Here is a 22940-nt window from a genome sequence, read left to right on the forward strand (position 1 = left end):
TGAACAATGTTTTGCCTAGTGAGAGCCACTGCCAATGGTTATCCGCCAGGTGGCATAGGCCTCTCCTACACGGTAGACTGGGGAGACGAACAGATTGAGCAGGGCAGTTGATCCAATTTGTAAATCAGGAAGAGATCGCTGATTACCCATGCATATAATAAATATGTGAGCCTGTAGTGAGTGGGCTTGTTTCTCCCCCACTTCAAGTCCTAGCGTGTAGGCTTCTTTTTAAATAGTGATAGGTTTTTTTTCCCGTTATTGAATAAGATCATGTTTTCTGTTAGGAGCGCGCCTCAGTAAAAATAAAATGGCAAGGAGCTTGCGGTGATTGTCGAGGGTGAGTGCGCGTCAAAAACTTGACTGTGCCGTATGCGCGCGCTCGCTACTCACAAGAATGCGTGTCTGCTCGGCTTCTTTCGCTCAACCCTTTAGATGAGAAAGGGATAGTGAGAAGAGGAAGAGGCTGTTGATGGAACTAAATTAGCTTCAAAACCACAGAAAGCAGCCACGGTCGGAAGGTTTTGGATTGGCAAAAGGGCAGAGCAGAGACTAGAATCAATTAAAACCGAGTCAATCCCGTTACAACGGGCAGTGTTATAATAATACCAAGGTCAACACACTGAACGAGCGCACAAACCCACGTCATTTAACGCCTTAGACTGGGTACTGAATTCGGAGACGGGGAAATCACCAGCAGCAGCAGCTGAAGATGGAGGGGGTGATGCAGGGGATGCAAGCGTACGGTGCGGGGAAGGCTGGAGGAGCCTTCGACCCATTGACGTTCTTTCAACAGCCTCAAACGATCCTTCGGCTTGTGTGCTGGGTGAGTGAGTGGTCATGTTTTGTGTTGTTTATTTGAGCATGTCATTTTAACAATTCAAGAGTGGATGACACGGGTGGTTTTGTGTGTGTACAGCAAAATATCTACAAACAGTCGAGCAATGTGTAGGTTTTAAAAGCTAACCGATTGATTCGTAGGCAATCTGTTAACCCCATAGGCCAGGCTATATACCCTGCTTACGCACATATTTGAGTGGAAGGACTTTCATGGGACGCACAGAATAAATATGATTGTTTTCAGACTATCATAATATTACACTACTGACTATAGCTACCTTGTCTTGAAAACGATGTGTTCAATTAAAATGTTATGGCTACCACTGAATTAAAGACCCCTATTTTATAGACTACTAAATGTCAGTTAAAGTAGCAATCAGTAGTTGAAACAATAACAAAGCCACACACACAGCCACTGTTTCGCTAAAAAGCTGACGAATGGGGCTGCAGTAATGTAACCACTCTCAAATTCATAGACCGAGCTATGGATGCAAGGACTGACCATCCATGAAATCACAATTATAGTTTTAACCATTTTTTGAGGCTGTAGAGTGTATTTTGTTTACAAACATTGGAGTAAGAAAAGCTTATATTTTGACAGTTGAGTTACGCTCATGGGGCATTTATAAATTATATTCTTTAAGAACAATAGGTACATATCAATCATTTGTTTGTCCAAAAATGGATGTAGTAACTGCAGATTGCCCCTTTTAACATGGGCTGCGTTTACACAGGCCAACGTGGAATCAGTGGTAGACGTAACATATTTAACCAAAATCCGTGACATTTAAATAAGCATGATTTGTTACGTTTGGTAAAGTATTTATTAATTTGTGGATGTCCATCTATTTCGTATGATATGTTACGAATTACAATTCGTATGATATGTTATGAATTACAATTTACGATATTTTACGAATTGCAATTAGCGGTCCTTGTACATAGCATCGAGCATCGTGGCGACACAGTAAAGAGAGAATGCCTGTTAAGCAGGTGTTTCAATGCCATGACAGAGGGTATCACGCCTGCTGCAGGCGCAGTTGATGAGCTTATTTCTCGAGTCAGTTGTTCGAATGGAGCTAGCTAGTGTGTTCATGTTTCAAACATGTTCTCAAATGCCATTGAAGTGGCAGCAGCGGTATGAGAACCACAACATTCATGAGCATGAAATACGACTTTTCTCAGTACGAAATCCTCAATGACACACTGTGCTGTCAGATTCAGCATGCTCATGGGGCTGATATCACTGGTCCAAATGTCAGTCGTGAGCTAACAGCAGTGATGCTATTACTGTTTAACTCTGGTAGGGCAACATCTGAAAAATAGGGCATTTGGTTGTGTGTACCAGTGCTCGACCAGTTGGCCAAAGCCAACTTCACCCACGACAGAGAACGGTTGATTGTCAATGGCAATGAATTCCATTATCTTGGCGTTAATGGATTTCGCCTTTGAGTTGTCTCGCTGAAATGTTCTGACTCTTTCAAATGACTGCTCGACTTGTTGACTGCTCGATCCACACAGCAGACATTGTGGGCTAGGTTAGGAATGCTGTGTTGCACGTGTAGCGCTACATTTTACGTGGCGTCATTACGTCATGTACCTACGTTATATAGGTATGCACGTCAGCTTTGACATCGGTTTTGCTCATCGGCGTTAAACTAGACATCGGGCCGATGTAGATGTCGGCATTTTTAGCTAACATCGGCCAATTCCGATATCTTCACCGATATATCGTGCATCCCTACTTTCAACCATAGGAATGTTAAGGGGATTCTTTTATAAACACTTCCTCATATCCCATTGATACCAGTATTTCTTTCATGTTCTCAACTTCCTGTTGTCCAGCAGCCAAAGACACAATCCTACAGTAGTCATATTAACAACCGATGTGGTGCGCTTTGTAGAACAGTGTTTTCCCGCTAATTGCATTTTGGAACATTCACGCTTATAGCCTACTACTAAGTGCACATTGCTGCACTTACATTTTTTATTTAATGTTGTTATTTTTTATTTAACCTTTATTTAAAAACCTCTTCAGCGTCTCATCCCGTCAGCGGGATCAAAATCCAGCGAAAAATCATATCGCCAATTAGCATAAAAAAAAAATCATAATAAAAAAATATATATATATATAATTTTTGTTTTTGTTTTATAGATACACCTCTCCTGAATCGACCCACGTCGTCCGATTTCAAAAAGGTTTTACAGGAAAAGCAAATCATTAGATTATGTTAGATGAGTCCATCGTAAAAAGCAGCAACATAGCCATTTTCCGACCAACCACTTGCATCACAAATAACCAAAAAACAGCTAAATGCAGCACTAACCTTTTACAAACTTCATCAGATGACACACCTAAGACATCATGTTACACAATGCATGCATTCTTTTGTTCAATAAAGGTCATATTTATATATAAAAACAGCATTTTACATCGGCGTCTGAAGTTGACTAACTATTTTCCCCTCAAATGCGTCCCGGGAAACAATGCTACAATTCCCTAAATTACTATCCGATAACGATTTTTTAAATTTATATTGTCAAATCTAACATTTATAGATGAATATCTCTTGAGAACACCTGTCATACCAGATTTTAAATTAACTTTACTGGGTAATCACACTTTGCGATAAAAGGAGATGCGATACTCAGAAAATGAGCTAATATACAGAGCTCGGCGCCATCTTGGAACAATCGCATGTCACATCTCATCTTGTATAATATTGTCAATAATCGCCTACCTTTAGTTGTCTTCATCAGAAAGCACTTCCAGGAATCCCAGGTCCACAACAGATGTATTTTCGGTCGAAAAAGTCCATCCTTTATGTTCCATTAGCCTGCTGTTGGTAGCGCGTCCTAGGGCTCTCTCCAAATTCTCCGACGTGCGCAGGCTGAAGTTTCGGATAAAATGAGATTTTCCCGCCTGTAGGTTCGTTCAAACATGTCAAACGTTGTAAAACATTAATCTTCAGGGCCTGTAACACCAAGAGAGCCAATAAGATTCGAGGGGGATGATTTCATTGTGTTTCAAACCGTTTCCAAAGGTGGGGGTAGACATGGCCGCCGGCGTCATAATGGTGATGGCCCATCCCCTGTGACCAATTTCCAATGCGTCTCATTCACTGAGTTTCGACTGTATAAGGCTCAAACCACTGTGAAAAGACTGGCGACATCTAGTGGAAGCAATAGGAAGTGCTCACTGAACCATTGTTAACGGTGTGATTAATAGGGAAAGATGAGAAGTCGAGTCCACAATTCAGAATTCCACTTCCTGTTTCAATCGGTCTCGGGGTTTTGACTGCCATTTGAGTTCTGTTATACTCACAGACACCATTCAAACAGTTTTAGAAACTTTAGGGTGTTTTCTATCCATATATAATAAGTATATGCATGCCCTAGCTTCTGAGTTTGATTAGTAGGCCGTTGAAAATGGGAACGATATTTTTTCAAAATGCGCTGTGGCGCCCCCTATCCTAGGGTATCCTCAAGATTAACTAGGCAAGTCATTTAAGAACACATTATAATGTGAAGAAATAGTCTAATAGTTTATCAACATTTTAAGCTAAACGATCTGATCTGTTGCATCAGCCTCATTGCTTTTAAAATGTTTTTGATGTACAGTGGTTGTATTAATTTTGGCTCAATCATCCCACACCTGTCCCAGAGTCTTTTTGTAATATTTCAAGCACAGAACAAGAAGGACGCGCACTGTTGTATCCCCGATATCTCTGTCTTCACCAGTAGTCTACTTCGGCGCGGCGATGCCTGAGAGAACGTCCCTGATCACGTGACCAGCATTGGTTAATAAGAATAGAAATATCTGAGAGAGCCATATGAGTGAGAGGTGCTTCGGAGCAGGGTGATTGGTAGCCAGGAGAAAGGAATTATTATTAATATGTTCAGTCACACAAGGGGGGATTGACGGGCCATCAATGCCACCAGGAAATTCGAGTACTGGTAAGCATACCAAACGTAACATATCATACTAATTTCAGCGGGACATATTTTTGTTTAGCATGTTACGTCTAGTCTGAGACCAGCCTGCACAGGCAGGTCAATTCTGATTTTAAAAAAAATCACTAATAGGTCTTTTGACCAATTTGTTCTGATTGGTCAAAAGACAATTACTTGTGTAAATACAGACAGGCTATTTTGGAACCATCTCAGAACTCAATAGTCAAGCATGGAAGGATTTTCAGTCCGCCACAAATCAATGTGATAACCAGAGCTTGATTTCCTCTCGTTAAAGGGATATTTGGGGATTTTAGCAATGAGCATGCTATTAGATACCCATAGACTTCAAGTCATTGCAGTAACTCGAGTTAGCATTGGCTCGCAAAACTACCTCTAACTTCTTTCATACTGGACACAGAGACATAAAAATGGTATTCACATGTTCATCTGACTAGATAAAGGGCCTCGTTGCCAAAATCCCGAAGTATCCCTTTAACGTTATTGTTATTATTGAACGCTTTGTGCACAATTACTAGTGACAAGGCCTTTGTAGGCTAGTATTTACACAGACAATGATCAGCAAGCGTAGGATTTAAGGTGTTAGTAAGGACAAGGCTTTGTAGGCTGTATATTACAACCTCAGATACAGTGGCGGAACGAGCCTGGCGCCTCGTCAGTGCCTGCGGACCATAAGGTTCAATTACTGGAGACAAAGATTCCTGTCTGCTGTAGGCTACACGTGTAGGTTCTCAGGCCATTATTGTTGCAAAAAGATGTAATTGGACATGAAGGCTATTATTTTGTATCTAAAATAAACAGAGAGACAAAAATAATTCATTTGCTCTTGTCCTGGTGTTTCATTTAGATCTGAGAAATGACCTGCATCATGCATAATGAATGATGTTTTCAAATAGGCCTAATAGCTATAGTAATCAATAGCCAAGCCTAAGACACAGCATCTCTCAAGAGTGTGTGAATGTGTGAGTGCGGGTGATGGGGAAAATATACCATAAAGATCAATGTATCAAAATAAACTACAAAATGCTTTTTGGTTGAAATGTATTTAATTAAAATACATGTGTTTGGTATGTTTTTAAATACAGAAATACATTTGCAAGTAGCCAGCCCAAACAGCAACAACATTCTCAGTAATGGTTATAGAAACATTTACTTGCTATGACTGTGATAGTGTTGTTGAATCTAGATTAGTTGAATGCAGTGCCTAAATCACTCTGGATAAGAGTGCCTGCTAAATTACCTAAATGTAGTTGTGAAAATGAACCTACCTAAATTAACTGCAGAGCACACTGGGTATTATTATTATTTGCCTTTTTGTTGGGGGGGGCTCATTAGAATAATACTCAGCATGCTTTGCAATTGTTCAATTTTTACATGTACATTTTATATTCAGTTCGTTTAGCATACACTCTTATCATACCATAGTTGTATCAGACTTCTGATACCAATGCAGGGTGAAAGGGGGCCACAAAATGTTGAACCGCTATAAAAAAAAATGGTACAGAAAAGTATTTTGTATTTTGAAAATACAAATGACAACTCTCGAAACTATCTTGTTACAAAATACATTGGAGTGTAGTGTAACCCAGTGCAATACAAATGACAAAATACTCAGAAGTCATTTAAAACTGGTCTGTCTGTCTGTCTGTCTGTCTGTCTGTCTGTCTGTCTGTCTGTCTGTCTGTCTGTCTGTCTGTCTGTCTGTCTGTCTGTCTGTCTGTCAAGCATAGTGATTAGAGAAAAGGTGTACAACACTATAGGAATGCAGCATATGATCATGGAGAGGTTTTATTCCTCATTCAGCTAAGATCCAGAAATGTGTGATCAGACAACTTGCTTTCATGAATACTAAGGCTAAACAAAACAAAGATGGACACCAACACATTTGTCTTGGTGGAGAGAAATCTGCCATTTAATATTGAGAAGGGGAATGGAAGCTCAGCCCCTCCCATTTTACAATCTGCCATTGTAGCCCTCCGTGTGATGATGATGATAGGTTAGTATTAACTTGCTGGACCACAGCTTTCTCTTCAGGATGAGAGGGAGGCGGACCCCCCCAACCGAGATCCTGATTGGCTGATTGAGGTCTGCTGCGTTGGCATGACGACTGTCAGAGATCACCGGAAAGATGTCACCGGCAAGCCCACTCATGAGAAAGGGATGGGAGGGAGGAATGGGGACACATGAGAGGAGGCTTGCTCACGACACAAGTACGTTATACACCAGAGGAAGTGGACAGGGACGGCCTTTAGAATGGCTGGATCTTTGTATCATGGCGACCTTGTAACTAGGGGTGTTATAGGTCACGTGACATGTCAGTTTAGTACATCCTATCAGCCCCCTTTTAGTTCAGCTTTCTTTTCCTTGTCCGATCATCTGCTGCCTTTTCAGTGTGAAGCCTTTGTCTGAGCAAATAGAATAGTCATGCGCTTGCGAGTCATGAGGGAATGTGGAATGAGTTGTCTGTTTTTTTTTCTTCATTCCATGGAAGCATTCTCTGAATTAACATAGTTATTTTTCTCTAGTACTCCTGTTAATGATGTCACTGGGATCTGCCGAGTGATATTGGATGATGATACATGATGGTGTCCCATTGAGAAACTCCTCAGTCACCAGATCAATACAAGCTTTATTGAGCTAATACAGTAGATGGAGACCTGGAAATGAAGAAGTATTTTCTTTTGGTGGATCTCCGGTCCTGGAAGGCTGCAATGTCTGCTACTTGGTCTATGTTGTTACCTTGTAATTAGCAACTGATTTTAATTGACCAATGAGGCACAATAAAAATACAAAAAATAGACACTTATACCCTATTCACAATAATGAGCAGAGCCGAGCCAAACTCTACTGCACTGGCCTGATGACGCATCCACCATAGTTGATGGAACTGCATTAGGTGTGTGTGTGGCATGTTCATTCAGATGTCGGAGTCACTATAACCGGAGCACTATTAGTGCATTTCCACGGTCAGGCTTTGCACCAGTGTTTGGCAGTAATGCTGGGGACATAAGAACATATTTGAAATGTTCTCCAGCCAATGCGTAATGTTTGTTTGGTATGTAAGATTAAAAGGTGACCGGGTTTGGCTGTTGAGCTTTTTGACCTCCTCACCTCTGCTTGCTTTCCAAACCATGTTCAGTAAGGAGAGATGTTTTTTTGAATGTGGAGTTACCACCTGGAACTTGTTTTGTTTTTTGTTGCAAAACGTTTTGCTACAGTGTGTCCTGCTGCAAACCACAGACTGTTCTCTCTTATGCCGCACAGCAAGCAGTACCAGTGCACCAAGTCTGGAACCAACAGGACCCTGAACAGCTTCTACCCCCAAGCCATAAGACTGACAAATTGATAACATTTGTTCTGTTTTTCTTTTGACAGTTCGAATTGAATGTGTGTGTGTGTGTGTGTGTGTGTGTGTCTTTGTGTGTGTGCCATGAATGTATATACACACTACGGTACAGCAGCTAAATGTCATTCTAAAGCTGCACTTTACCTCCACAATAGCAATGCTATCTTTCTCTTCTCTATTATGAGCACTACATTCCCGACTAGCCGTCTCCTTTCCTTCCCTCTCTTCTTCTTGTTCTTTGTGTGACGATGATTCGCTGTCGGGAATGTAGTGCTCATAATAGAGAAGAGAAAGATAGCATTGCTATTGTGGAGGTGAAGTGCAGCTTTAGAATGACATTTAGCTGCTGTACCGTAGTGTGGAGAGGACCTCTGATTCTGTGTGTATGCGGCTCGTTGGAGCGGAGCTCAAATACAGTTACCCAAAACAAGGATGACATTAGTGTCATTGAGTTGTTCCTCTTGCCAAAACCAGCAACTGGATCTAGACGCTCTACTGGGCACAGAGTTTTCACCACAGCCTTCAGGTACAGATGGACTGGGACATTTTATAAGGGCTTATGATGTAAGTAGCTGAGGCCAATCTACTCCGAGAAGACCAGTGGAGAATATGGACCTCTCTTAGCTTTCCAGGAACAGGGTTGTAGTAGGTAGTGGTGTGTTCAAAAACACTGTTTAGTGTTTTGAAGTTGCTATTACTAACCTTGCTCTAGCAATCGGTTTTCATTTTGTAACCGGTTTTCATTCTGTTTTCGCACGGTTTCGTTGAAATTACTGTAACCAGTTGATAACATTGTTCTGTTGATATTTCCACAGCAAAAATTGGGTTTGATGGTTGGTTTGTCTAGGATAGATGTGCCTTTTCCTCCTGTGTTTTTGTTGAGCTGTATGCTACTTATGCATTAACATGCACACCTGTAACTTCATGTTAGGCCTATATTCAGCTAGCCATCTCTAAATAGGGAGTTGGCATTTCTGGTTTCCTGGTAGTACTTATGTGTGCATTAGTATGGAGAAAGACTTCCGGTTTTGTGACTGAAATAATCTGACAGTCTTGGTTGTTCTGCCTTTCACTCTCTCTCTCTCTCTCTCTTTCCCTCTCTCTGTGTGTGTGTGAACACAAGGTCACAGAGATTAAAATTGAATTATTGTGGGGGAGGGCAGAAATGTGGTGCTCGGCCAGCAAGCAGTCTGTGTGTGTGTGTGTGTGTCCATGTTTGTTTGTCAAGGACTCCTTTGTGTACATCTCAATCAACATCTGTATCAGTGGTACTCCATGATGGAGGAGAATACACTGACTGAGGGAGACTAGCACAAGCAGATTCAGAGAGAGAGAGGGCATCCAGTGCAGTCTGCTCACAGTATTGCTATGACCGCAAGAGCATAGTGCCTCTGTAGGCCTCGGTTGAAACTTGCAGCAAAGCTAAGGGGCTCTAGCTGTAATGGTGTGCAGAGTCTGATTGATTTATTGACTGGTAGGCCTGCCTGAAAGACATCCTGCACACTAATAGGCACACACTGGGACTCTGACAGTAATCCAACATGTATCTATTGGATGCATTTAATTGTTAGGCTGTGGTGGTGGTGCAGCAGTGAAAATGTAACAGAAAGCCAGTGCTGCTCATCTTGAGAAAGTCATGCATAAGTTTATTTTTTGATCACATGATAAACATACACACACAAACACTAAATTCCCTCAGGCTTAATATGGAGCATGAAAGGCTGCTGATGATCACAAGATCAGGACCCCACGTGGCGCCAGCCACAATGTCTGCTCTCATACGTCTATGAGGTGCTGGGGCCTTGTGATCCAGACAGGACTGAGAGCTGTGCTGCTAGCCTGTTAATTATATATCTGAGTAGGTGTCTGGACCAGGAGGCGAGACCACACCTGCAGACAACTACAGAGTAGTGAATTCACAGATTTACAACCAGATCCTGACCAAAGATCATGTCCACAAACAAATCTCTATCCGCTTTGCATTTTCAAATCAAAGTTTGTCATCCGCACAGGATACAGTGTAAACTGTGCAATGGAATGCTTACATTATGAGCTATAAAGATAGCAGCACTCTCTTTTATTTCAGAACATGGAAGAAAGGAGGCAAGGATGCAATCTTCATATACAGTTGAAGTGGGAAGTTTACATGCACTTAGGTTGGAGTCATTAAAACTCGTTTTTCAACCACTCCACAAATTTCTTGTTAACAAACTATAGTTTTGGCAAGTCGGTTAGGACATATACTTTGTGCATGACACAAGTAATTTTTCCAACAATTGTTTACAGACAGATTACTTCACTTATAATTCACTGTATCACAATTCCAGTGTGTCAGAAGTTTACATACACTAAGTTGACACATTGTAAAATTCCAGAAAATGATGTCATGGCTTTAGAAGCTTCTGATAGGCTAATTGACATCATTTGAGTCAATTGGAGGTGTACCTGTGGATGTATTTCAAGGTCTACCTTCAAACTCAGTGCCTTTTTGCTTGACATCTTGGAAAAATCAAAAGAAATCAGCCAAGACCTCAGAAGAAAAATGGTAGACTTCCACAAGTCTGGTTCATCCTTGGGAGTTATTAACAAATGCCTGAAGGTACCGCGTTCATCTGTACAAACAATAGTACACAAGTATAAACACCATCGGACCACGCAACCATCATACCGCTCAGGAAGGAGATGCGTTCTGTCTCCTAGAAATGAACGTACTTTGGTGCAAAAAGTGCAAATCAATCCCAGAACAACAGCAAAGGACATTGTGAAGATGCTGGAAGAAACAGGTACAAAAGTATCAAAAAAATAAAAGTATCACAGTAAAACGAGTCCTATATCGACATAACCTGAAAGGCCGCTCGGCAAGGAAGAAGCCACTGCTCCAAAACCGCCATAAAAAAGCCAGACTATGTTTTTCAACTGCACATGAGGACAAAGATTGTACCTTTTGGAGAAATGTCCTCTGGTCTGATGAAACAAAAATAGAACTGTTTGGCCATAATGACCATCGTTGTGTTTGGAGGAAAAAGGGAGAGGCTTGCAAGCCGAAGAACACCATCCCAACTGTGAAGCACAGTGGTGGCAGCATCATGTTGTGGGTGTGCTTTGCTGCAGGAGGGACTGGTGCACTTCTCAAAATAGATGGCATCATAAGGAAGGAAAATGATGTGGATATATTGAAGCAACATCTCAAGACATCAGTCAGGAAGTTAAAGCTTGGTTGCAACTGGGTCTTCCAAATGGACAATGACCCCAAGCATACTTCCAAAGTTGTGGCAAAATGGCTTAAGGACAACAAAGTCAAGGTATTTCAGTGGCCGTCACAAAGCCCTGTCCTCAATCCTATAGAAAATGTGTGGGCAGAACTGAAAAAGCTTGTGCGAGCAAGGAGGCCAACAAACCTGACTCAGTTACACCAGTTCTGTCAGGAGGAATGGGCCAAAAGTCACCCAACTTATTGTGGGAAGCTTGTGGAAGGCTACCTGAAACGTTTGACCCAAGTTAAACAATTTAAAGGCAATGCTACCAAATACTAATTGAGTGTATGTAAACTTCTGACCCACTGGGAATGCGATGAAATAAATAAAAGCTGAAATAAGTCATTCTCTACTATTATTCTGACATTTCACATTCTTCAAATAAAGTGGTGATCCTAACTGACCTAAGACAGGGATTTTTTACTAGGATTAAATGTCAGGAATTGTGAAACTGATTTTTAAATGTATTTGGCTAAGGTTTATGTAAACTTCCGACTTCAACTTAAATACTGGACGGTTGGAACTAGGCATTGTGAAGAGAAGCAAACAAGCATGTGAGCACTTAAAGCATTGAGAATGTAATAACATGAAGTGCCCCCTTGCTTTCTCTTCTGTCAAGGGATCTGGTTATATGCAGTAGTATTCAGCTTTCAGTTCACCTTGTAACTTTGACATATTGTGTGTATATATATATTGTTCGTATATACAATATATATTGTGTGTGTGTGTGTGTGTGTGTGGGTGTGTGTGTGTGTGTGTGTGTGTGTGTGTGTGTGTGTGTGTGTGTGTGTGTGTGTGTGTGTGTGTGTGTGTGTGTGTGTGTGTGTGTGTCGACAGTAGCATATTCAAATTGAATGTGAATATTAGTTTAGTCAAAGAGCAGTGAACGTACAGCACTCAGTAGGTTGTTGAGCCTGAGGTGTTCGGGGAGTTCCTGCCAACCAAGGTGGGCCAGTTTCAGCACAGCTAATGGGAAAGATGCACATTGAAAGAAGGCTAAAGGCCATTACTCTGGCTTTCTTCTTCTTCCTCTCACTCTCTCTCTGCTCTCCGCTTTCTCTCTTACATATTGTGTTTTTATCCACTCATCTGGTTGCTTGCCAGCCACACACACTTGCATTCTCACTCGCTCCTCACCAACACATACAGTATTACATCAGAGACGCTCTGTCATACCACCACCCCACTCCCTCATGCATGCTCTCTCTTTCTCCCACATACACACATATATGTGCGCGCGTGCGCATACACAGGGCTGTCTGAAGAGGCCAGCTGTTAAAACCGCAGGACTTTGCCAGGACGGTCCCCACGCTACCTCCTCACATGCCTAATGCTGGATGGGGTTGCCTGTGGTGGGGAACACAATACACACATTATACACACACCATAAGTGGAGTCAGGGCCGTGCACAGATCTTTCAGTGGGCAGGTGCTCAAACTGACATTGGGAAAAGAGGGAGGGCTAGCAGCTGATCATTGATGTTGATGATTGATGTAAATCTGCTTGTTAACTAGCTGGGGTTTTTTTGTTGCTGATTTGTGATTTAGCTATCATAAATGCTCTTGAAGATCATTTCATAATATAATATTCATAACCTTCTAACTCTAGATATATGGTGTCTTGTGTGGATATTTTAGTACAGGGTGGTTAGCTAGTCTAGACTACCTGGGTTGCTGCTGACGATTGAGGAAGGGGTGGAGTTGGGTCGGAGCGAGGGTCGTTGATGCAGCCGCTCCTCTCTGTCTTTCTGCCTTTCTCTGCTGCGTGTATCAGCCAACCAGACCAAATATTAATAATGATGTTAATCAAATGTTATGCTGCTGAGGCAGCACTGTTGATATTTAAACTAGTTGACTAGCTACACACACTCGACCGGTGACATGTTTGGATACCGGGCGTGTGCAATCTCAGTACAGGGCAGACCATCAGGTGCAACCAACAGACGGGTTGGGGGGTGGCGAACTTGACAACGTCACGACTTGCGGGCAATGGGTTCAGAACAACAACGACAAAACCTTCTACATAAAATAATAGTTATAGCACCACGCAAAAGGGCACTTGTCGAATGGGAGTTCAAAGGGGCATATGCTGGGCACAGGTTGACTCCTAACTGTGCACGTGCCTGAGCGCAATAGATGCAGTAGCATACACAAGCCCCCTAATATCATCCCATCTCATCATCAACAAAACAAACATCAACCTTGGCCTGAACCTGGATTGAAGCAGTTGGGATGTACTCCAGTATATGAGTAATTTTTCTAATGTATGTGAATTAAATGAGTAGAAGTTTTTAATGCTGATATAATGCTAGATGGTTTTATAATGTAGTTACTGGCATTGGTGCAAGATGGGCCAGTTTTGATTTTGCTTACTGTTTCACATGTCATTAGGATCTTCCTTCATCTACACTCGTGTCAGATCAGGTACTGCCATACATGTATCTGAATGTAGACAACTGGGTGAAAATGTGACTGTGGATTTGTAGGTTCTGGATTCATTTTACCCCAAAGTGTGATGATATGATCATGTTGTGACTTCTCTGCATGATGCCATACATTACTACAGTGTATTCTGACCCCTTGACTTTTTCCACATTTTGTTATGTTGCACCCTTGTTCTAAAATTGAGTAAATAAATGTTTTTCTTCATCAATCTACACACAATACCCTATAATGACAAAGCGAAAACAGAAATACCTTATTTACATAAGTATTCAGACCCTTTGCTATGAGACTTGAAATTGAGCTCGGGTGCACCCTGGTCCCATTGATCATCCTTGAGATGTTTCTACAACTTGATTGGAGCCTACCTGTGGTAAATTCAATTGATTGGACATTATTTGGAAAGGCACACACCTGTCTATATGAGGCTCCACAGTTGACAGTGCATGTCACAGCAAAAACCAAGCCATGAGGTCAAAGGAATTGTCCGGATTGTGTCGAGGCACAGATCTGGGGAAGGGTACCAAAAAATGTCTGCAGCATTGAAGGTCCCCAAGAACACAGTGGCCTCCATCATTCTTAAATGGAAGAAGTTTGGAACCACCTAAACTCTTCCTAGAGCTGGCCGCCTGGCCAAATTGAGTAATCGGGAGAGAAGGGCCTTGGTCATGGAGGTGACCTCTGAGGATATGGGAGAACCTTCCAGAAGGACAACCATCTCTGCAGCACTCCACCGATCAGGCCTTTATGGTAGAGTGGCCAGACAGAAGCCACTCCTCTGTAAAAGGCACACGACTGCCCACTGGAAGTTTGCCAAAAGGCATCTAAAAGGACTCTCAGATCCTGAAAAACAAGATTCTCTGGTCTGAAACCAAGATTTAATTATTTAGTCTGAATGCCAAGTGTCACATCTGGAGGAAACATGGCACCATCCCTACGGTGAAGCATGGTGGTGGCAGCATCCTGCTGTGGGGATGTTTTTCAGCGGCAGGGACTGGGAGACTAGTCAGGATCGAGGAAAAGCTGAACAGAGCAAAGTACAGAGAGATCTTTGATGAAAACCGGCTCCAGAGCGCTCAGGACCTCCGACTTGGGCAAAGGTTCACCTTCCAACAGGGCAACGACCCTAAGCACACAGCCAAGACAACGCAGGAGTGGTGTCGGGACAAGTCTCTGAATGTCCTTGAGTTGTCATTATGGGGTATTGTGTGTAGATTGATGAGGATTTTTTTTGTATGTTTTAGAACAAGGCTGTAACGTAGCAAAAGGTGGAAGAAGTCAACGGGTCTGAATGCTGTCATGACTTTCCCTCCTGGGTGAGGATCAAAGCTAGAACTTTGACCAAAGACACAAGGAAGATCTTAACAAACGATCATTGGAATGTCTGATGTATCCAATCTAAAGAACACTTCCAGAACGAAGAAAGCTACTACTACAACTACTAAGGACATGGTGATCTCTGGTGGCCAACCAGAGACTTACACATCCAGAGACTTTCTGTCGAACTATTCGTCACAGAGGATCGGGCGATTTCAACAGAGCAATATGACAGACAAACAAGCGTCAATATTTGCATTGCATTTCTAAATCCGAATGAGTGGTTGTTAGGGTGCTAAATATCCATATTTACGATGAGCGTATTATTCAACTATGTACGATAGTTGAATTCCTTGGTCTCTTCTTCTCCCGTTCTTTCTTTCCCCACCCCGATCATTGTGTTACCAGCCGTCATATCGGGTTAGTGCACTGGGGACTTTTCAATGCATTATGTTAGTAATCAATTCAACCTATACTGTGTGTATTTCTGTGTAATTATTTTGTTAGTTAGTAAATAAATAATTAAGTCAATTTGTGTAAGCTGAGTCATCATGTAGACTAGGGTTCGTGCAGATTTATAGAATATTATGACGTTCAGAATGAGACTGATATGAGGTAAAATACATTTATAAGTGACTTATCGATAGATATATTCATATCTTATAAGAGTTTTTATTTCGGGAAATAATAACTTGTTAAATTAGTTTCCCGTGGTGCCCCAAGTTACTGAGTTGTTACATGATTAATTTAATCATTTAATTAAACATAGTTAATTGATTTGATAAGATAAGTCATTGAATTAATGATTGTCACGTCATGACAATACTTTCCAAATGCCTGTATAACAGATTTACATAGGGTGCAAAAAGGATCAGCTTGTGCAACTGATGTACCATCCACATTGATTTTACTACCATATGCTGTAGATCAGCAGTTGCCAACTGTCCTCCTGGAGCTACTGATTTTGCAGGCTTTTGCTCCTATGCATTTCTCATTTTCTCCCTACTCTACCCTCTCTCCTCAATCAACTTCTTTCTCACACCCTCCCTCTCGTCTTCCCCCAGCTCTTCTCCATCGTGATCTTTGGCTGTATAGCCAACGAGGGCTATGTGAACCGGCCTGACGAGATTGAGGAGTTCTGCATCTTCAACAGGAACCAGAATGCCTGTAACTACGCAGTGGGGATGGGAACCCTGGCTTTCCTAAGCTGTGCTGCCTTCCTGGTCCTGGACATCTACTTCCCCCAGATCAGCAGCGTCAAGGACCGCAAGAAGGCTGTGCTTGCTGACATTGGAGTGTCTGGTAAGCTCTGGGGTGTAGTTTCTCCTAGGCACCAATTTAGGAACAGCTTTTCCTCCCCCAATCCGAACCTTAACCATTACTGGAGCAAATGCAAAACTGACCACAGATCAGCGTCTATGGACAACTTCACCCCACACAGAAAGAATGTTGTTTTGGCTTGTTGGTGTGAGTTTACAGCAAAGAAAGGGGTTGTTTTAGTTGAGAAGTTGGTCATGATACGAGTTTGGAGTGTGTTTGGAGGCACACGGTTTATCTGGGTGCTCTGTGAAGATTCGGTTCAGGGGTGGGGAGGTGGATGTGGCCTTTGTCTTTTTGCCTTTCTAAACTCTTAGGAAACACTGATCAATACATGGACATTGATAAAGGTGTTGTTTCTTCATTAGGCGTACTGGGCCCTGTCTGTATACTCTTAAAATGTATAATCCCTCCTTCTTTCCTTGACGTAATCACTCCAACGTGACTGGATTGTCATGGAAGCAAGCTTTTCACTGCATTGCTCTCACCAATTATATTATATCAGATGGGTGATTATTTCAAGGAAAGGATTAAAGAAGGATAAGGATGCATATTAATAGTATTGGAACAGAGCCCTGGAATTTGAATCACAGCTCCAGGACATTGGCGGACTTGAGTACTATAGGAGCCATTTTGTATGTGCACAGGTGCCCCCCTCTGGTTAGCTGTGGTGTGGCTGATAAACCCTAACATACTCGTTATGACCTTTGATGCTTTGATTACTGTGAGGCTATTGAGGCTTGTAAAAATGGTTGCAAAATATGTTGTGAATCAGTAGTTGATATGTTTTTTTATATTGTTGCATGACCTTTGGTGTTGCTCATAATGCACAAACATACTCATGTTAGTCTGTTATTGGCATGACATGTGTAATGTGGTATTACTGAGTATGATATTACATTTCAAGAACAGATTTTTTTCTTTAGTTTTACCACCCATAGTATTACTGGTTTCCATTTGTATTTCTCCCTCTCCCTTTTTCTCTCTCTCTCCCCATCCTTCCTGTAGCATTCTGGTCGTTTGTCTGGTTTGTGGGGTTCTGTTTCCTGGCCAACCAGTGGCAGGTTGCCAAGGAGGAGGACAACCCTCTAAGGGAGGGTGCGGACGCAGCCCGAGCCGCCATTACCTTCGCCTTCTTCTCCATCTTCACCTGGGTACGTACAGTACAACAGCCCTCCATTTCATCAACCTTCCTGTCTGGCGTAATGGCCATTTGTGCATCTACAAAATAGAAAATATGTATATTACACAAAATGTATTCATATCAAATTTTTCCATCAGTGCCCCTTCAATTAAATTGGTTACATATCACCTCTGCCTTCTTCATCAGGATCTAATTCTGCTCCGTCTGAAGCTGGGTCATAACATTCTGCTCCTCTTTGTCAGTCTTAACTTAGCTTTGTTTAACACTGCTTTTTCTTCATATTTAGAAGTGTCTACTGTCTTCTGTTTTTCTGCAGTTTTGTAATCTGGATCTAAATGTTTCTCTCCTAATTCTATCTTCTCTGGGTCTGTTTAGATTCCTAATTTTCTGCATTTTAATCTTTGTCTATGCTGTATTTTTATATACAATAATGCTTAATCTCTGTTTTAGTTAGTTCAGATCTAAGTTTCCACCTCTTCGCCAATTTAATCTTTGTTTCCGTCTCAGTCTAGAAAAAGCTTAGAAGGTTATTATGATACATAACTTTATGGAAGGATTGTATCTGGTGAATATTGGGGTCATCCTCACCACCCTCACCACCCATCTTCACCACCCTTTCTATCCCATAACTGTCCCTGACCTGTTTGTCTCTCTCTAGGGTGCTCTGACACTGCTGTCCTTGGAGAGGATAAAGAGAGTGTCGTTCGAAGAAGAGTACAACAAACTGTTCATTCCATAGCCCACACCACCACTAGCCTAATGATAGATATCCTGACCCTCACATTATTTTGCTCACACCAACTTCCCATCCAGGCTGTCTGAATGATGTCCTCTTTAGATGGCCAAACATATTGAAGGAGTACCTTGCATTTGTTTACTATGATTGGCTAGTGTTTACAGCTAGGATCTGCTTGCTAGATTCAGATTGCCCTTCCAAAGTGCCTTGATATCAAACCATTGCCAAAAATGAGTGTCTTTGTGGGGTTAAAACAGTGGTACTCTACTGTTGACATATCAGGTTCTCAATCCACCATTTTAGCTATGTTCACCTTTGCTGGTTGTCTCAATTCATTGTTATGTAAAGTATTATTTTGATGAAATAATTTGATTTCATGGTACCATTCAATTTAGATTCAACATTTTCTGTAGGGCCACTTTGCATGGTCGGGATCAATCAGGAAATTATTAGAAAGTGATAAAAAATGTACAGAGTTCATACCAATTTGACCCCAAACCTTGTTAGATTGTATATTAGATATATAGGAATTGTTCACATTTTATTTCAATGCCAAAACTACAAATCAGTGAAGGATAAGCTATGATCTCTTTTCACCTCCTCTCTCTAATCTAGCCTTATGCTCTCCATACACACATGCTGTAGCTAACTACTACAGCTTAATAACATGCATTTAGTGTTACCAGGTCCAGCTGGCTGCAACCACTATGTGAATCTGTCTGTTATCTTGTATTATGAGTTAGGATTAAAATACTTTTTTTATATTTCGTTTGGGTATTTTTGCTTTGTATATGACACTGGGATGATTTGTGAATGTTTATTATTCATGATAAATTGTTGTATTAAAAATAAATAAGTAAAAGACAGTGCCTGATCAGGTGAAAGGTTACTCACACTCCCCACTTAAAGCTGACTAACAGACTTAATCCTCCTCCCCTCTTCCTTCTTATTCCCTCTCTCTTTTTCTCTCATTATCCCACCCTTATCTAACTACCATTCATCCTCCTAACCTTACTTCATACCTTTTTTAATCAATGGCATGTTACCTGATATCCCCCCCTCCCCCACTATCATTGGTTGCATCTATCGTGTCATCTCATTCTGCCCATCTGTCATATTCAAATCCAACCCACACAACCCCATGTCTCCACTTTTCTTGTTTATCCCCCTCACACACAACATATTGTTTTGCTATTGCTTCATGTTGTTGCCCATCCCCTTTCCAATCGCTCGCTGCCCCCTATGGTCTGGGCTCCCTCTTCCCTTCTCCACGCATACATTGTTTTGCTATCGCCTCTATATTATTGCCCATTCCCTTTTCAATTGTTCGCCCGCCGCATAACACCCTCTCTACTCTGAAGGCGGTGCAGGCCTTCCTGGGCTTTCAGAAGTACAAGCTGGGGGCTGACTCAGCCCTCTTCTCCCAGGAGTATGTTGACCCCACCGCCGACCCCAACGCTGCGTCCCCCATGGGCACTGACTACACGAGCTACGCCGCCGACATTGACCCCGCGGCCAGCACAGAGCCAGCCTTTGACGGCTCCGCTGGCTACCAGGGCCAGGAGTACTGAGCCAGAGGGCAAATGGAGGAAGAGAAGGCCCAGGAATGGGCTTACTCAGCATCAGGGGTGGTTTAAGGGGACATTTTTGTGTTTTATGGGGACATGGGGTGTCTTAAAAGTAGCCAAGTCCCAGATCTGTTTGTGTTAGCTGTGATGATGAAATACAGGGCCTTCAGAAAGTATTCAAACCCTTTGACTTTTTCCATATTTTGTTGTGTTACAGCCTGAATTTCAAATTGAATACATTTACATTTTGTGTCACTGGCCTACACAATAGCCCATAATGTCAAAGTCGAATTATGTTTTTAGAAATGTTTACATATTTATAAAAAATGAAAAGCTGAAGTGAGTATTCAACCCTATTTTTTTTTCATGGCAAGCCTAAATAAGTTCAGGAGTAAAAATGTGCTTAGTTTGAGCATGGTGAAGTAATTAATTGGGTGTATTGATACAACATGCAAAGCCTAGTCACTACAAAGATACAGGCATCCTAACTAACTCAAGGAAACCGCTCAGACATTTCACCACGAGGCCAATGGTGACTAAAACATTTACAGAGTTTAATGGCTGTGATATGGGAAAACTGAGAATGGATCAACAACATTGTAGGCACTCCACAATATTAACCTAAATGATAGAGTGAACAGAAGGAGGCCTGTACAGAATAAAAATATTCCTGTTTGCAATAAGGCATTAAAGTAAAACTGCAAAAAAATGTGGCAAAGAAATTCACTTTATGTCCTGTATACAAATCGTTATGTTTGGGGCAAATCCAACACAAAACATCACTGACCACATTTTTCATATTTTCAAGCATGGTGGTGTCTGCATCATGTTACGGGTATGCTTGTCATCAGCAAGACTAGGGACTTTTTTAGGATAAAAGGAAATGGAGTAGAGCTAAGCACAGGCAAAATATTTGAGAAGAACCTAGTTCAGTCTGCTTTACAGCAGACAGTGGGAGACAAATTCACCTTTCAGCAGGACAATAACCTAAATCACAAGGGCGAATATACACTGGAGTTGCTTACCAAGACGCCATTGAATGTACCTGAATGGCCTAGTTACAATTTTGACTTAAATCAACTTGAAAATCTATGGCAAGACTTTAAAAGGCTGTCTAGCAATGATCAACAACCAACTGGATAGAGCTTGAAGAATAAAACAAATAATAATGTGCAAATATTGTACAATTCAGGCGTGCAAAGCTCTTAAAGACCTCCCCAGAAAGACTCATAGCTGTAATCGCTGCCAAAAGAGATTCTAACATGTATTGACTCAGGGGTGTGAATATTTCTGTATTTTATTTTCAATACATTTGCAAAAAAAATTAAAAACATGTTTTCACTTTGTCATTATGAGGTATTGTGTGTAGATAAAATACATTTAATCAATTTTGAATTCAGGCTGTAACACAACAATATGTGGAATAATTTGAGGGCTATGAATACTTTCTGAAGGCAGTGTAGGAGTTCGCAAGATAGCACTAACAGATCTGAGACTTGAATACCTGACAGGGACTTTGGGTGGCTAACAAGGTGGGACAGGACCAAGGGTTGGCACAGGACCAAGGGTTGGCAATCATTGTGTGTGTGAGTCTTGAGAGTGCTACAACATTGCTGGGAAGGTGGAGGCAGGGTAAGGGGGAGAGCGAGAGTCTTCTCAGAGACCATGGTCGGTGTGTGTGTTGGTGTCCGAAAGCGGTTTGCCTTTAGTGTGGGGGGGGGTGCAGTGTTGGTTGGCCACCTCCATGGGATCAGACAGAGTTCTAACCAGAAGAGGTTTATTTTCTGCAGCCTTAATTCACTTATGTGTGTCCCAGTTGTCCACCCTTATCCCAAAGTGTGCACTTGCATACTCCCCATCATGGATAAAATGGGATTGGTGTAAGCATTGACTGGAAGGAGTTTCCACCAACCCTTGATGGAGAGTGTGCAAGTGCACACTTTGGGAGAGAGATGGGGAGTCTGGATTTTTCTCTTTTTTTTACCTTTATTTAACCAGGTAGGCTAGTTGAGAACAAGTTCCCATTTACAACTGCGACCTGGCCAAGATAAAGCAAAGCAGTGTGACACAGACAACAACACAGAGTTACACATGGAATAAACAATAAACAAGTCAATAACACAATAACAAGTCAATGACACAGTAGAAAAAAAAGAAAGTCTATATACAGTGTGTGCAAAAGGCATGAGGAGGTAGGCAATAAATAGGCCATAGGAGCGAATAATTACAATTTAGCAGATTAACACTGGAGTGATAAATGAGCATATGATGATGTGCAAGTAGAAATACTGGTGTGCAAAAGAGCAGAAAAGTAAATAAAATAAAAACAGTATGGGGATGAGGTAGGTAGATTGGGTGGGCAATTTACAGATGGACTATGTACAGCTGCAGCGATCGGTTAGCAGCTCAGGTAGCTGATGTTTAAAGTTGGTGAGGGAAATAAAAGTCTCCAACTTCAGCGATTTTTGCAATTCGTTCCAGTCACTGGCAGCAGAGAACTGGAAGGAAAGGCGGCCAAATGAGGTGTTGGCTTTGGGGATGATCAGTGAGATATACAGTGCCTTGCGAAAGTATTCGGCCCCCTTGAACTTTTCGACCTTTTGCCACATTTCAGGCTTCAAACATAAAGATATAAAACTGTAATTTTTTTGTGAAGAATCAACAACAAGTGGGACACAATTATGAAGTGGAACGAAATGTATTGGATATTTCAAACTTTTTTAACAAATAAAAAACTGAAAAATTGTCCGTGCAAAATTATTCAGCCCCTTTACTTTCAGTGCAGCAAACTCTCTCCAGAAGTTCAGTGAGGATCTCTGAATGATCCAATGTTGACCTAAATGACTAATGATGATAAATAGAATCCACCTGTGTGTAATCAAGTCTCCGTATAAATGCACCTGCTCTGTGATAGTCTCAGAGGTCCGTTTAAAGCGCAGAGAGCATCATGAAGAACAAGGAACACACCAGGCAGGTCCGAGATACTGTTGTGGAGAAGTTTAAAGCCG

At 41.7% G+C, this 22940-nt stretch overlaps 1 protein-coding gene across 2 annotated transcripts; it reads left to right on the forward strand.

The window, feature by feature from the left end:
* Positions 1-131: 131 nt before the first annotated feature.
* LOC106607452 (synaptogyrin-1) lies at positions 132-22677 on the forward strand. 2 transcript variants are annotated; one of them, XM_014204412.3, is made up of 4 exons: positions 132-823; positions 16232-16469; positions 17493-17638; positions 19726-22677. In XM_014204412.3, the coding sequence occupies exons 1-4, from the start codon at positions 710-712 to the stop codon at positions 19933-19935; spliced, it is 708 nt and encodes a 235-aa protein (XP_014059887.1). In that variant the 5' UTR covers positions 132-709; the 3' UTR covers positions 19936-22677. The 2 variants fall into 2 exon arrangements, with proteins under 2 accessions (XP_014059887.1, XP_014059888.1); XM_014204413.3 differs by lacking the exon at positions 19726-22677 and adding an exon at positions 18287-19128 and having other exon boundaries at positions 154-823.
* Positions 22678-22940: the final 263 nt, after the last annotated feature.

This window comes from Salmo salar, chromosome 06, assembly GCF_965601325.2.
Source record: "Salmo salar chromosome 06, fSalSal1, whole genome shotgun sequence".
In the NCBI taxonomy this organism is placed as follows: Eukaryota; Metazoa; Chordata; class Actinopteri; order Salmoniformes; family Salmonidae; genus Salmo; species Salmo salar.

Excerpts from the sequence above, each read along its gene's own strand:
- LOC106607452 (XM_014204412.3), top strand. The coding sequence starts at position 710 with ATGGAGGGGGTGATGCAGGGGATGCAAGCGTACGGTGCGGGGAAGGCT. Across the intron at positions 16,470-17,492 it reads TGCTGACATTGGAGTGTCTG|CATTCTGGTCGTTTGTCTGG; the intron begins GTAAGCTCTGGG and ends TCCTTCCTGTAG. Across the intron at positions 17,639-19,725 it reads TCTTCTCCATCTTCACCTGG|GCGGTGCAGGCCTTCCTGGG; the intron begins GTACGTACAGTA and ends TCTACTCTGAAG.